The 16,807-nt window shown below is 37.2% G+C and overlaps 1 protein-coding gene across 1 annotated transcript; it reads left to right on the top strand.

The window, feature by feature from the left end:
* The first annotated feature begins 5,545 nt into the window (after window positions 1-5,545).
* Window positions 5,546-16,338, top strand: akr1a1b (aldo-keto reductase family 1, member A1b (aldehyde reductase)). The gene is made up of 9 exons (XM_061737408.1): window positions 5,546-5,680; window positions 7,579-7,674; window positions 8,299-8,418; window positions 8,946-9,097; window positions 10,614-10,809; window positions 13,259-13,458; window positions 14,585-14,657; window positions 14,766-14,852; window positions 16,097-16,338. The coding sequence occupies exons 2-9, from the start codon at window positions 7,594-7,596 to the stop codon at window positions 16,160-16,162; spliced, it is 975 nt and encodes a 324-aa protein (XP_061593392.1). The 5' UTR covers window positions 5,546-5,680; window positions 7,579-7,593; the 3' UTR covers window positions 16,163-16,338.
* The last annotated feature ends 469 nt before the right edge of the window (window positions 16,339-16,807 follow it).

The raw sequence follows: 16,807 nt of genomic DNA, 5'->3' as shown, positions 1-16,807 counted from the left end.
ACTTTTTCACCCCATAGATCAACTCTATGGAGTAATACTATCTAATAGAAGATCTTTGTTTTAAACAAAGCTGGTTTGAGAAAGGGATATTTTTTGTCACTGATCTACTAGATGATGTTGGGAATGTAATTGATTTTGCTTCCTTCTTGAACAAATATGTTTTAAATTGTCATGCAGAATTTATAAAGGTTTGTAAAGCCATTCCCCTGCCACTTATTCATTTGATTAAAAGTGCTCTAATGTGTGGAGATATTGAGACAGCACTTCCCGTGTTAGCTATTGAGGATTATGGGTTATCGGATAAGAAATGTAACAACAAGTTTATAAGTGCTGTCTTTAAGTCGAGATCATTTAACGACTATCACAGAGGTTTATATTCTGACACTTCAAAGTGTTTAAGTTTGTCTACATTAGAAAAAGCCACTCAAATTATATCAAATGGCCCATTCCCCCCAAAGTCAAGGAAACTAATTTTAAATGGATTAATAAAATGTATCCAACCGCTGAATTCTTGAGACATAGATTTAAATTTGAAGTTGACCCCTGTGTTTTTTGCAATGAATCTGAAGAATCGCTTGATCACATGTTTCTATTGTGTCCTGTCTCACAAATGTTTTGGCGTGAAATTAGAAATTGGCTATCTTTAAAAATGAATGACATTCCAAATTTAAAAATCGTTAACATTATTTTTTATATAGATACAATTCACAAATCAGTGTCATTGTTGGTTAATGTCATTCCCTTACTGGCTAAATATCACATACATTGTTGTAAGTGGAGAAAAATGAAGCCCTCTTTCCAATTTTTTATAAATGATTTCAAAAGTTTTTTGGTTTCTTTAAAAAATATTAAGTCAAATGCACTCTGCAAAAAAATTATGAACCGATATATCAAAGTATCTTTTATTTTAAGTCTCTTTCTGAAATGTGGATGCTATTTGCATTTACTTGTCTATCTTAATTTTTGTTTTCTTGTTCATGATACCTCCCAATTGTTCTTTTTTCTTATATTATATTTCCTCTACTAGCAGTTTGTATTAAGTGTGTTTTTCTTGTTTAAAAAATTGTGTTCAATAAAAAAAAAAAACATGCAACATCCTTTTAACTAAATCTATTAAAGATTTATTACTGAAGATTAAGAAAGATAGGAGTATAGGTAGTTGCAGTAATAGATGGGAATTTTTCAAATTTAAAGTGAGAGAGTTTTCTATACATTTTAGCAAATCTAAATGTAGACAACAAAGAGAATATGAGGTCCAATTGGTGCAGGATATAAGTGTTTGTTGTAACAAGACATTAATCTTTGATCTTGATAAAAGCAATTTTATTAGGTTACAGGAGAAACTTGATAATCTATATCTTAAAAAAACACAAGGTGCATATATTAGATCTCGTGCTAAATGGATAGAAGAAGGGGAAAATAATACAGCTTATTTCAGTGGACTAGAAAAAAGGAGACAGGAGAGAAAGGCAATTAACAGGTTAATTATTAATGATGTTGAATGTACAGATCATAAAATGATATCTGAGGAAATGTACAGATTTTATTCAAAACTTTATTCATCAGAATATTCTGTTGATGATTCGACGGCCTTTCTAGAGAGTGTTAAAAGTTATATCCCCAAGATAGATTTAGAGTTGACAGAGATTTGTGACTCTGAGATCCATATGACAGAATTAGACTGAATTAGACGCCGTAGGCTCTGCGTCGATTTAACGCGGAACCATAAATCATCCTTAAACCACCTGCAGCCCGTCAGCTCATCAGGAGGAGAAGTTAAAGAACGGGGCTGCCAGTTGTTCATTGCTGATTCGTTTTGTTAACTCTGAGCTTTGTTGCTTTGTTTGTTAGTTTGCTGGTGTTTTTTTTCTGTGATTTTTAAGTTATTTGTGAAGAAGTTCTGAGTTCCCTGTGGGATTTTTTCTGTTTTTCTATTAAACTACGCCTCGTTTTGGCTAAAGTTTAACCCGGTTTTATTTTTAAAATAATCTTCAAAACATAAAAAGAAATCGATCAAAAATCAGAATTAATACAGAAATTATTGGTGCTGTAAACATGTGTCTTTTTGGAAAGGTGCACAACATGGACTTTGGTAGAATAAGAACAAAAGTGCATTTGGATGAAGGGAATGTCATCCTGACTTCCCACATGAAAGATTGTTGGAAACAGTTAGGCACCAAATATGATATATTTAATTTTCTCAGATGGCAAAAATAAGAACTTTATTGATCCCACATAGGAGTAATTCATGTTATATCAGCTATAGAGAACAAGGTAGTGCCGAAAAACAATATATATTCCCCCTCACAAAAATAAGAAAAATAGAAAAACATATTTTCTCACCAACAAAACATATTTAAAATTTTCCAAGTAACAAAATAACATATTTTTCGGGCAATGAAATAACATTTTAACGATCTTTCAGACAATTAAATTTATTCATGAGAAAATATGTTTCTCTGTTTTTCTTTTGTGAGGGGGGAGCACACAGTCACAATAACACCTGGAAGCATTCATGCTTATGACCACAGAGAAAGATCCTCATGTACCTTGACAATGACAGAGTTGCAGAAAAAAGTGACCTGTTGAAGAAACTCCTTATCCCTAAACATTGATAAAAATGGCATTGCTGGTTTGTTTTTTAGGTTAACATTCAACCTTCATTTCTATGTGAGTATTCAAGTTAAACTGTATATTTACACCCTCATTACATTGTGATTTATCATAACTCATACAGTGTTGTGTATTTCAGATACCTGTTTTGTATTGGTTCAACCAGAGGGACTGCAGTGAGACCTTCATTTCTATGTGACAGTATTCTAGTTAAACTAGAATACTATGCTCTTAACACATCTAGTCAAATCAGTGCTATTGCTATAATTTGGATGGTATAGTATCATGAGCCACAATTAAGTATAGTGACACTCATGCCAGGCGTTATTGTTGTTGAGTTTCCACGCGCAGATTGCTTTGGGCCGGGCCTAGTCAAAGTCCAGGGCCATTTTTTAGTCCCAGTCCGTCCCTGACTGTGGTTGAATTATTAGCAATCCTTATAAAAAACAGTCTAAACATTCAGCCACTCAACGTGATGGGAAGTTCATTGGTTATCAGTCAGCTAGCGGATGACACCACTTTGTTCTTAAAGGACACTGCACAGATTCCAGCAGTATTGAATGAGGTTTCTCTGTTTTCGAAAGCCTCCGGTTTACATTTGAATATGAAGAAGTGTGAGTTATTGGCTATTCATGATCACCCTCTGATTAATGTGTATAATATTACAGTAAAGAGTGAAGTTAAGTATTTAGGGATCATAGTCACAAAAAATAAAACTGTCAGAGAAACTTCTAATATAGTAAATAACATACAGCATTGTAGGACTATTCTTAATAGTTGGCTCCAAAGAGACTTGTCCATTTTTGGTCGCTTACTAAGATGGAGAGTCTATCTAGGCTTATCTATCCAGCCTATTCATTGGATATACCTGACAAATTAATCAAGAGAATTAATCAAAATAATTTCAACTTTATTTGGAAAAATAAGCATCATTATTTGGGAGAGGTGACATTGTGAAATCTATTGAGGAAGGGGGTCTAAATGCTATTGACTTTGATCCAATGAATGGTATCATCAAATTAAAATTGTTACAAAGTTTTGTTAAACAATGTGAAAGCTTTTGTATTAATTTTCCGTCGAAAATCTTCAGGAATTTTGGAGGCATAGATTTCTTATTGAGATGTGATTTTGATATTTATGGATTATGTCTGTTTTCACTTTTATTTATTGTTGTGTAGTTTTTTGTGCCATGGATTTTTATATGTCCTTATACAATTTTTGATTGATTGATTGATTGGATATGTCCTAATTTTAACATTTAGAGCCACTGTTGGTCTTATCTGTATATTTAAGCCTCATTATAAAACCGTTTAATATCTTTATGTTTTTATAATTTTTTTAAGCTGTTTTCTAAGGGACACGCTGGTCACGTTTTGGTTTTGATGATAATATTTATTCATTCTGTGAAAATGACACAGACTACAGACCATATATGTTTCTCATGTGGTGTGGTACTTATGTTCTGGCTTGACATTCACAAATGGATAAAGCGAAGGATTTTATTCTTCCCAACTTCAATTACTAGAGATAATATAACATTTGGCATGTTTTTACAAAACAAAAGTGATGAGCTCTGTTGTAATGAAATCCTAGATATTCAAAGTCATCCCCCAAATTTGTTGTTTTTTTTAAATTAATTTGGATTATATTTTAAATCTTAATAACTGAAACAAAAGCACAAAAAAAATGTATGAAGCGTGAAGACATTTTCCCACTGATTTAGAAGACTGATATCATTACTTGCCCCTTGTATGATGGACCTTGTTGTATTATTTTACTTAAATGTCATGTATTTAATTTATTTATAATTGTTTGTACCTTATTTTCACATTATATTACTGTATAATTGTCATGGGACATTCAATCTCTACACACTTTATTCTCAGGTTTACATACAGTGTCCAGTACTGGAGTTGAGGGGGGATGAGGGGGGATGGCATCCCCCCTGAAATAAAAACGGTCCAAATCATCCCCCCTGTAAAACTGCCATCCCTCCTTTCCATCCCTTATGTCATTTCATCAATGAATGTGGTTTTACTGCTATTTCAACATTTAGAGTCATCACCAGAAAAATAACTTATTTGACCATTTTCACCTGTTTCAAGTACATTTTCACTTAAAATAAGTAGAAAAATCTGCCAGTGGGACAAGATTTATCTTCTTATTACAAGCAAAAAAATCTTGTTCCACTGGCAGATTTTTCTACTTATTTCAAGTGAAAATACTTGAAACAGGTGAAAATTGTTGTTTTTTCCAGTGATGAGTCTTGTTTTAAGTGTAATGAGATTTTTTTGTACTAAAATGAGACATTTTAACTAGAAATAAGACAAATATTCTTGTTAAGATTGTGAGTTTTTGCAGTGATCCATGTTACTTATCCTGTGAAGGACAGAGTCATATTGATAAGTTCAGAAAAGTGTTTTTTATTGTTGTGTTTTGATGTATTTGATGTAAGCCCAGTGGATATTTAAAGCTTACAGAAGGCTGCATTTAACTGCTGCTATGTCATTCCTTCAGTATTTCTGCAGGTGTTTTGGTCACTGCTATTATTTGTAATATATTATATTATTTGTAATCAGCACAAATTATCTGTCCCCATATGATCAAATCCACCATCCCCCCTGATTTTTTTTTTTACAACTCGAGTACTGACTGTACCTTATTTTCATATTATATTACTGTATAATTGTCATGGGACATTCAATCTCTACACACTACACACACTACACACTCAGTTTTACATACAGTGTCCAATCTACTGTTCCCTTTATCAACCTCGTTTCGTTTACAAATGTATTTGTATGGAATGTATATTTGCCATGTTTGTTTTATAATGAAACTTTGACACGAATAAAAGAATTGAGAAAAATAATAATACAAATCACGCCGGTAGTGGCAGTCTCAACCGGAAACAGAAAAACACTCATCCCGGAAAAGGAAACGTCAACAAAATGAGGTGTTTTTGAAGAGTTTGCAGGAAAAAACCCCTGGTTTGTGTTCCTGTCGTCCGTCAGAAGAGAAGAGAAGAGAAGAGAAGAGAAGGATCATCTCAGATAGATATATTTCGGTGAGTTAAACACACAATAAACGGTTGGTGATTTCTGTCATTTAAATACTGAAACAGCTCTTTTTCCAATGTCAAGTCCTAAAAGCTACAGTTGTTCCGTTTTTGTTGTGCGAAAGTTCGGAGGCTCAATTCACAACTCGGACTATAATGAGAACTCTTGAAGTGAATAATTAACTGAATAATAAAGTAATAACTGCCAGAGCCCAACTCGAGAGACGCTAAAGCCAGCTGGCTGTGATTTTAACTCAATTATAAGGAAACTTTGTTTTGTCCCCGGAAAAACAGATGAAAGTGAACAAAGACCGAGACAATTCACTATCGCTAAAAACCTTTTCCGACATCAGTAGCCCAAACAAAGCTGCAGAATGCGAAGGGGCTTCCTGTTTTGTTTAAATCTCGTGACTGTTTGCGTGCCCAGTCACGTGACCTTGCGGGGAGTCACGTGACCTTAAGGCAGTCACGTGACCTTGCAGGAAGTCACCTGACTTTACCAGATTTCACATCTAATCACAACAAGAACAAAAAAACTCAGATTCACTTCCACTTTTTATTTATTTATTTATTTTTTATTTAAATATTGAAATACAGTGAAAGATTAAGATCAAAGGAAAAATACAGATAGATTCCAGCACCAAATTGAGAAGAAATTAAAATATATATATATATATATATGGACATGGACAAGACAGTTGGATGTAAATTAAAAAAATAAATGAATAAAAACAGCATAATCGATGAGTAGGTTGTCCTCATATATTGTTCTTTTTTTGAGTATATAGAGTTTAGGCTTTCTGTGGATGAATTTGCACTCATGTATGTGAAACTTTGCTAAAAATAAAGACAGATTTATAAAAAAGAAAGCGTCACTATCTTTGTGATTATAATTATGAAAACTATAAATAACATTCTTATAATAAAGATGAAAATCAGAAAAGACAGAATCAGCAATATACTTGTGAAAGTCCCTCCAGAATTTATAAGTGAATTCACATGACCAGAATAAATGAGAATATGTTTCAGGATTAACCTACCTAATATCCCACAGTCCAAAAACATGCATATTAGGTTAATTGGTGATTCTAAATTGCCCGTAGGTGTGAGCGTGAGTGTGGTTGTGAGCATGGTTTGTGTGTTTATATGTGGTGATGGACTGGTGACCTGTCCAGGGTGTAACCCCTGCCTCTCACCTGAAATGAGCTGGGATAGGCTCCAGCAGACCCCCGTGACCCCGCAAGGGATAAAGCGTGTATAGATAATGGATGGATGGATGCATGGATGTTTCAGGATGCCTTTGGCAAAAAATCCAATTAACATCTATATAATTCTTAAATTTTGATTTAGTTGAGTGGGATGATTTACGTCAGATCCAGATGAAACCATGGAACTGGAAATGATTAATTTATTCTTGTGCTAAAACTGATGACAGAATGCTGCTCAACTGATACACAGTTTCAAACGTTGATTTTTAGCTCATACTGGGGCAAAATAATAATAAATAATAATAAAACATAAAATTAAAAAAAGAAAGAGACTAAAATAAAACCCTCAACTGAATATTTTATTTATTTTTTAAGAATAAAAAAAGAGCATCCTCTGGAGATTGGAAGGGTGAATTGAAACAGAATCAGAACTGAATGGTTCAGAGAAGGATGGATGTTTTGTTTTTAATTTTAAGTATTTCAACCTCAAACCAGAGAGAAATGTCCAGCTTCTTAGTGTTTTAACATGATACTCTCACTGTGACCTTTTCTTTAAACATAATTAGTAGATTTTTTTCTTGATGAGCCATTTACTTCAGTCAGTTCCGGCTTTAGCTGCAGTTAATGTTTGCTTGTGATGCTTTTGCTGCATTAACATCAGTTTTATTTCTTCGGCTGATCTGTGCTTGTAACTTTAAGGTTCTGAGGAGAGGAATGAATGACTTTGCAGTTCTCAACACGGGGCGGAAGATGCCCCTCCTGGGACTGGGGACGTGGAAGAGCCAGCCAGGACAGGTAGCTGCTGCACGTTTATCACATGCTCCTTCCTCTGGCGGAAACATTCACTAGAAAATACTTCTCCTTATGTGTTGTCCTCTGTCCAAGTACACAGCCGTTCACTTCCCTTTTATTAATTTGTCCCTTGAGGGGCGATTAGGTTTGCAGGAGATATAATAATTCAGCACACATTCATCATACAGCCACGTTCAGACATAAAAACATACATGACTGTCTCAGAAAATTAGAATAATGTGATTTTCTGTAATGCAATTACAAAAACAAAAATGTCATACATTCTGGATTCATTACAAATCAACTGAAATATTGCAAGCCTTTTATTATTTTAATATTGCTGATCATGGTTTACAGCTTAAGAAAACTCAAATATCCTATCTAAAAAAATTTGAATATTCTGGGAATCTTAATCTTAAGCTTTTTTTTTTTTTGCGGCTCCATATTTGTTTTTGGTCCAATACGGCTCTTTCAACATTTTGGGTTGCTGACCGCTGATCTAAAACATCTAAACATGCAGGACGATGAAGACCACTGTTCTATGTTGCTTTATAGCAGCTTCTGTGTGAACGTCTGAAAGGATGTTTGCTTCCATTGACTGTCCTCCAAAACTGTGGCTCCTCGCAGGTGAAACAAGCCGTGATGTGGGCGTTGGAGGCCGGCTACCGTCACATCGACTGTGCAGCCATCTACGGCAACGAACCGGAGATCGGAGAAGCTCTGCAGGAGACGCTCGGCCAGGAGAAGGTAGGAACGCTTCAAACTTCATCAACGATATATCACGATATATGTGCATGTGTATATTTCCTCACTGTCTGCTAGGCTTTTAAATGTAAACACTATACAGCTGGACAAATTAAAGTGCATGAACATTAATAACATGTTTTATATAAACCAGGACAGTGCACTGCTTTGTTTCTAATACTGAAAAGTCAGATAGCAACTTAACTTTGCATAAAACCTCACTGCCTCCTAGTCTTGTAAATGTAAACACTGAACAGCTGGACAAACTGAAGTGCATGAACAATAGTGTGGTGACAACTGCGTAAATCCATTATGTATGTTGTAATAAAATATCGATATTTGCGGTCAGTTCATGGATTATTTATTACGACAGAGAGCGCGACAATATATTGCAATATCGATTTTTTTTCCCCCACCACTAATTCTGATTCTGAAAAGAAAAGGAAACGTCCAAAGATCACATGGACCTTTCATAGCCTCGACACAACTTCTTAGCGATGTTAATCTGATAACGTTGGCCCGTTCCCCAGTCCCTGAGACGAGAAGACGTGTTCGTCACGTCCAAGCTGTGGAACACCAGGCACCACCCGGAGGACGTGGAGCCGGCCCTGCTGAAGACCCTGAAGGAGCTGAAGCTGGAGTACCTGGACCTGTACCTCATCCACTGGCCCCACGCCTTCCAGTAAGACCCGCCTCCTCCACCGCCTGGAGAAAGTACATTAGCTGTTATAGTCAGTACTGGAGTTGACTTTGAGGGGGGTATGGCATCCCCCCTGAAATAAAAACGGTCCAAATCATCCCCCCTGAAATAAAAACGGTCCAAATCATCCCCCCTGTAAAACTGCCATCCCTCCTTTCCATCCCTTATGTCATTTCATCAATGAATGTGGTTTTACTGCTATTTCAACATTTAGAGTCATCACCAGAAAAATAACTTATTTGACAATTTTCACCTGTTTCAAGTAAATTTTCACTTGAAATAAGTAGAAAAATCTGCCAGTGGGACAAGATTTATCTTCTCATTACAAGCAAAAAAATCTTGTTCCACTGGCAGATTTTTCTACTTATTTCAAGTGAAAATCTACTTGAAACAGGTGAAAATTGTTGTTTTTTCCAGTGATGAGTCTTGTTTTAAGTGTTATGATATTTTTTTACTAAAATGAGACATTTTAACTAGAAATAAGACAAATATTCTTGTTAAGATTTTGAGTTTTTGCAGTGTCGTGGAGGTGACAAACTGTATCTGATATTGGGTTATTAATATTAATATATTGTGTTGACTAGTAACGACCGCGCCTCGACCTGCGGACCAAAATCTTCCTCCGCTCAGAAGAAACTAGTACCGTTTTGGTCCCGATCACGGGACTCTTGCAGGGTTTAGAGCTCTGAACTTTTACTGATGTAAGGCTGGTGTAGAGTTAAGCCTTACCTTATTAAATTAAACCTTTTTGGGGTGGTGAGTAGGATAAACACGGGGACAACTTCTGCTGAGTTCCAGTGTACTTTAATGTCCCTCAACAGTGTAGGATTTTAGAACATCAACACAGCACCTAGTGCCGTACTGTGGCGTATCACTCCGCCCAATCTAAACCAGACTAATCACTACAGATAAACTGACTAGTGTCATTATAGTCCCTGATTTACATCAGAATATAAAGAATAGATTTATAAAATAATCAACCCTGAATTACCAAAATAACCTTCTTAACAAAAATAAATCTCCTCTTACACTTATAAGGTGAGCATGAATCAATCTTTTTTATGATGTAAAATTGTATGTATTTATTTACTTTTATTTATTTATTTAATTTTAGTTGTTAAATTTCTGGAAAAGAAAAAAGTCAAATCATACATGAGAGAAACTTCAGTTTGTGGGTAAATATTTGTACTTGTATGAAACTGAAGATCATAATGCAAACCTGACATTTACTTTTAGTTCAGTTTGTAGAAAATGGTTGGCCTGTCTTTCTCTTTAAAACTTAAACAGTTATAAAGCATTACAAACTGTAACAATAGGGCAAACACACAGTATTGTTTTGTATTTTGTGTCTTTCAAATAAAAGACCATTTTTTCCAGTCACATGTTCCTCATTCAAGGTTGTTAAAAAAATACTGCTATAATATCGTATCGTGAGATTAGTGTATTGTTACACCCCTACCTGTTATATTGATAAAGTTGTTGTCCTTCCTCCCCCCAGGCGAGGAGACGACCCCTTCCCTAAAGACGAGGGCGGCAGCTTGTTGTACGATGACATGGACTACAAGCGGACCTGGGCTGCCATGGAGAAGCTGGTGGAGAAGGGCCTGGTCCGCTCCATCGGCTTGTCCAACTTCAACAGCCGGCAGATCGATGACATCCTGTCTGTGGCCAGCATCAAACCCACGGTCCTGCAGGTGAGGGGTGTTTGTGTTGGCAGGACCAATAGAGGGTCTGCATTGACGTCACTTCCCCACCGGACCAGCCCCCTTACTGCACTGAGTGGTAAAAACATCTGCAACTAGTGGAGAAGACGGGATAACAGCTGATTATCAGCTTAAATTAAAGCCAGTTGGACTTGACAGTGACCCGTACAGTTACCCCAATGGTCCATGGTCCATGGACATTAATATTTGGTACAGTTACCAAGAACCAGTGGTCCATGGACATTAATATTTGGTACAGTTACCAAGAACCAGTGGTCCATGGACATTAATATTTGGTACAGTTACCCCAAGAACCAGTGGTCCATGGACATTAATATTTGGTACAGTTACCCCAAGAACCAGTGGTCCATGGACATTAATATTTGGTACAGTTACCCCAAGAACCAGTGGTCCATGGACATTAATATTTGGTACAGTTACCAAGAACCAGTGGTCCATGGACATTAATATTTGGTACAGTTACCCCAAGAACCAGTGGTCCATGGACATTAATATTTGGTACAGTTACCAAGAACCAGTGGTCCATGGACATTAATATTTGGTACAGTTACCCCAAGAACCAGTGATCCATGGACATTAATATTTGGTACAGTTACCAAGAACCAGTGGTCCATGGACATAAATATTTGGTACAGTTACCAAGAACCAGTGGTCCATGGACATTAATATTTGGTACAGTTACCAAGAACCAGTGGTCCATGGACATTAATATTTGGTACAGTTACCAAGAACCAGTGGTCCATGGACATTAATATTTGGTACAGTTACCAAGAACCAGTGGTCCATGGACATTAATATTTGGTACAGTTACCAAGAACCAGTGGTCCATGGACATTAATATTTGGTACAGTTACCAAGAACCAGTGGTCCATGGACATTAATATTTGGTACAGTTACCAAGAACCAGTGGTCCATGGACATTAATATTTGGTACAGTTATCAAGAACCAGTGGTCCATGGACATAAATATTTGGTACAGTTACCCCAAGAACCAGTGGTCCATGGACATTAATATTTGGTACAGTTACCAAGAACCAGTGGTCCATGGACATTAATATTTGGTACAGTTACCAAGAACCAGTGGTCCATGGACATTAATATTTGGTACAGTTACCAAGAACCAGTGGTCCATGGACATAAATATTTGGTACAGTTACCCCAAGAACCAGTGGTCCATGGACATTAATATTTGGTACAGTTACCAAGAACCAGTGGTCCATGGACATTAATATTTGGTACAGTTACCAAGAACCAGTGGTCCATGGACATTAATATTTGGTACAGTTACCAAGAACCAGTGGTCCATGGACATTAATATTTGGTACAGTTACCAAGAACCAGTGGTCCATGGACATTAATATTTGGCCACGAATCCAGTTTCCTGATATTTATATGTACTTAATTTCTACGCCGGGGAAATACATGAAGCAAAGCTTGAAGGCTTACAAAAGTCTTGACGCTTGGTCCGACTTCAAGGCAGGATTTGTTGTAGAAATTAAAGTGATGAGGACACCAAACTTTATGATTTGACCGTTTAACGTTAACTACCCAAAAATCCAACATTACCTGGTACAAAATGGGAACCACAAATCCACGTTTCGGTGCCTGGAATCCAGTTGTTTCTGTGAATTGCAGCGATCCATTTGTCTCTCTTAGGGTATTTACAAAAACAGATATTTCCCCCTCTACGTTTCTCTTCATTTACACAAACCTGCATAAATATCTGTTAAGGTGCTATGAGCAGCCAAACCTACAGGGGGCAGTGTAACGAGAAGATAAAGTCATGCTAGCCAATCAGAATCCTGGAAAAAACATCAACAAATGACACGAGTAACTTCCAGTTACTTCCAAGATGAACGAGAGTCTTTGGTTTGGAGTGAAAGAGAAGTGGAGTTACTTTTAAGTGTGACATTAGAATATAAAACAGGTAAAATACAAGAAAATATTGACGGTGGCCAAACAAATTGTAAACACAGGTGTCACTCATGACACTGGTGACGTTTCTGTCTCATAATGTGACGTTCTGAAGCCTAAATGTCTGTTTCCCTCCATTTACAAGCAAACGTGAAAACAGAGTTTTTGCAAATCTCCACTTTGGCCGGAGTTTTCAGAAATGATAGTTTTTGGTGACTTTGAGCTTCGTTTTCGTGTAAACGAACGGCCAAAACGCATGAAAACACCACCGTTTTTGCTACGTGGAAACAGGGCCTTAAGCTTATTTTTCGGCAGTCTGTAAAACGATGACTCAGATTTCTTGCTAAATCTATGAGTACAGTCAACAACAGCACAACAGCTCTTTCCCATTTTAGATGTTTTCCAGTTGCTCAAACGGAAAGTTTACGCTGCCACTCAGTCTTTCTGCCCCTCTATAAACATAACGGTCTTGTTGACCCGGGTGTGTGTGTTTCTGGCCCTGCAGGTGGAGAGCCACCCCTACCTGGCCCAGGTGGAGCTGCTGGCCCACTGCCGGGACCGGGGCCTGGTGCTGACGGCCTACAGCCCCCTGGGCTCTCCGGACCGGGCCTGGAAGCATCCGGACGAACCCGTCCTGCTGCAGGAACCTGCCATCGCCGGCCTCGCAGGCAAATATAAGAAGTCCCCCGCTCAGATTATCCTCAGGTCAGTTCACCAAACCTGAAGTTCTCACAGTCTAGATCGGGGTTCGGCTCTTAAGCGCCGCCCTAGTGGCTCCTGGAGCTTTTTCAAAAATGTTTGAAAATGGAAATAGATGGGGGAAGGAAATATATTTTTTGTTACAGAAATATGGTTTCTGTAGGAAAACATGACACAAACATTCTGAACGTTTTCCAATGCTGCAAAAATGTGTAGAATAAGTATTACATTTCAACATTTCTGTTAACGAAGATTTGTACGGAAGAGTAAGAGTAAGAAAGAGGCCGTGCAGGAGAAAAAATTTGAGAGGAGGAAGATTTTTTTTTTTATTGTGCACTTCAAGAAAAAAGTCAATGTCGAGATTAATGTTGAAATACAATTTCAAGAATAAAGTCTAAACTTCGCCTTTTTTCTCAACAATTCGACTTTTTCTTGACATTTCGACTTTTTTCTCGACATTTCGACTTTTTGTTTGCAGGAGAAAAAATATTTGAGAGGGGAAGATGTTTTTTTTTTATTGTGCTCTTCGAGAAAAAAGTTGAAATGTCGAGACTAATGTTGAAATACAATTTCAAGAATAAAGTCAAAATTTCGCCTTTCTTCTCAACATTTCAACTTTATTCGTGAAATTTTGACTTTCTCGACATTTCGACTTTCTTCTCAAAATTTTGACTTTTCTCGACTTTTTTTCTCAACATTTTGACTTTTTTCTCAAGATTGTACTTCAACATTAATCTTGACATTTCGACTTTTTTCTCAACATTTCGACTTTCTTCTCGAAATTTTGACTTTTTTTCTCGAAAATTTTGACTTTTTTCGCAACACCCCAAGACAGTAATGAAATATAGACAATTTATGCAACTATAAGTGAAAACTTTAATGTTTTCATACCTTTAAACATATTTAAAGGCAAAAACATGCCACTGTCCAACAAAACATTCCTTTTTTTGGGTGTAAACAAAAAAGTACCAAAAGTTGTAATGTAATGATGAAAAAAAAAATCGATCTTTAGACATACGAATCGATTTTTAGGAATTAATATGAGAACCGATTTATCATAATCGGAAAATAGTTGGGTTTTCTTTCAACACAGGCCTAGTCTCCACTTCTCTCACTCTCCTTCTGTTTCCAGGTGGCAGACACAACGAGGAGTGGTAACGATTCCCAAGAGCGTGACCGAGTCCCGCATCAAGGAGAACCTCCAGGTAGCTGTTTAATTAGTCCATTGATACATGAATCCAACTCCTTAATGAAAGGCGTGTTGTCAGTAACCGTGGGGGTGGAGGTTTGACTGCAGTCTTGTTCGTCTTCAGGTGTTTGACTTTACCCTTGAAGCTGAAGAAGTGAAGAGCATCACAGCGCTGAACAGAGGCTGGCGCTACATCGTCCCTATGATCGATGTAAGTGGGGATATAGACATATTTGTCTGGTTTGTACTGATGTAGTACCATGTTCTTGGTACTGGAGGGCCGGCGTCCTGCACGTTTTAGATCAGTGGTGTTCATTCCTGGTCCCAGTAAACACTGTCCCAGATGTTTCCTGCTTCTCCAGATGAACGGATCATCAGCATGTCATCATTGGCCACGGTTACATCATGTTTTTTAATTCAGAATTCATTATTCCAAATTAAATAATTCCAAATTAAACTATTTTCCTTCAAGTTTACATGGAAATAGTAAATCCGAATTGAGGTTTACATGGAAAACACGTTTGATGGTCTTTCTCCAATTCCTCTTAAGGTGTGGGGGTTGGGAAGGTTCTGATTGGATAGGGGGGGGACCGGAACTTACGTCTATTCTCGTCATTTCTGCTTCTTCTTCCTGTATCCAAATCCAAAACAACAATAACAGCAGCACGGTGGATAATCAACAGCCCAGTAGAAGTGGTTTTGTTTCTCGGTCCTGTAGTTCTCCTTTTCCAGCGTCTTCCAGCGGAGCTTGATCTGGTCTAGCGTTCATACAAATGCTGCTTTGCGCAACTTTTCTCTCTCCTTCTTGTAAATCTTCTATCCCGGTACTTTCTACCGTCTACAAATGCAGAAATGTTCATATCCTTCATTACATTTATGAAGTGATTAGTCTCCTCCTGGTCTTGGTTTCTCCGTGTTTATAAGAACTTTCCGGACTCAAAAGAACAGGATTCCTTGTGAAAAGAACATGTGCAGAAAATAAATTCCTGTTTCTTTTGATGGGGATATTTACGGAAGAGTATCAGGGCCATGCAGGAGAAAAATATTTGAGAGGGGAAGATTTTTTTTTCATTGTGCACTTTGAGAAAAAAGTTGAAATGTCGAGATTAATGTTGAAATACAATTTCAAGAATAAAGTCGACATTGACTTTTTTCTCGAAGTGCATAATGAAAAAAAAATCTTCCTCCTCTAAAATATATATTTTTTTCTCCTGCCTGGCCCTAATACTCTTACCCAGGGGTCATATTCGGGTTTTTAAAAACCTGAATATGAGCAAATTCCGGTTATTCAAAGGGGTTATTGGTGTTTACATGGCCGGGCACAACCGGGTTATTGCTAATATTCGGGTTAGAAAAGGGTTACTGACTGCATGGAAACGTAGTCACTGAACATGTTTGGCTTTTGTCGTGTTGTCGGTGAGCGAGCTGCACTGATGTGAGTTTGGGACGTTCCAGGTGGGAGGAAAGCTGGTTCCCCGGGATGCAGGACATCCTCACTACCCGTTCAACGAGCCCTACTGAGGGTCAACACTACAGCCTGTTTCTGTGCCTTGAACCCCCGCCAACACCCGCGCTCCTGCATCCTGCCAATCCTGCACCTATCACGTTAACCAATCATCTTAAACTCCAACATGTTGGAAAACCTGCTGTGATTGTTTCCTCTTTTTTTTTTAAATAAATATTTTTACTTCCACCAACAGCTGGTAGTGATTTATTTAGCACAGGGGTGTTGAGGGCTGCAGTCCTGCATGTTTTAGCAAGTCGATGCTGCACCACCTGACTCTCTCAAACAGTGATGCTATTACAAGATCAGTGTCGGAGTTTGTTTTTTTTTTTGGTTTTTTTGTACAATGCTCATTTTTATATTTTAACAGCCCTGCCCTCCCATCCCCTGAACACGTTGGACACCTAACCAACAGAATTGTAAAACTGAATGAAAAAAACACCAAAAACAAATGGATAAAAACAAAAAACAAATACAACATAGATTGGGGTCGGCAACTCAAAATGTTTTAGAGCCATATTGGACAAAAAACACATATGTCTGGAGCTGCAAAAAATGAAAAGTCTTGTATACCTTATAATGAAGACAACACATGCTGCATGTTTCTATATTAGTTATAACTGAGGACATTATTATGCACTTTGAGAAAAAAGTGGAAATGT

Source organism: Cololabis saira, chromosome 13 (assembly GCF_033807715.1).
Source record: "Cololabis saira isolate AMF1-May2022 chromosome 13, fColSai1.1, whole genome shotgun sequence".
NCBI classification, from domain to species: Eukaryota; Metazoa; Chordata; class Actinopteri; order Beloniformes; family Belonidae; genus Cololabis; species Cololabis saira.
This window is presented reverse-complemented; position numbering and strand designations above follow the sequence as displayed.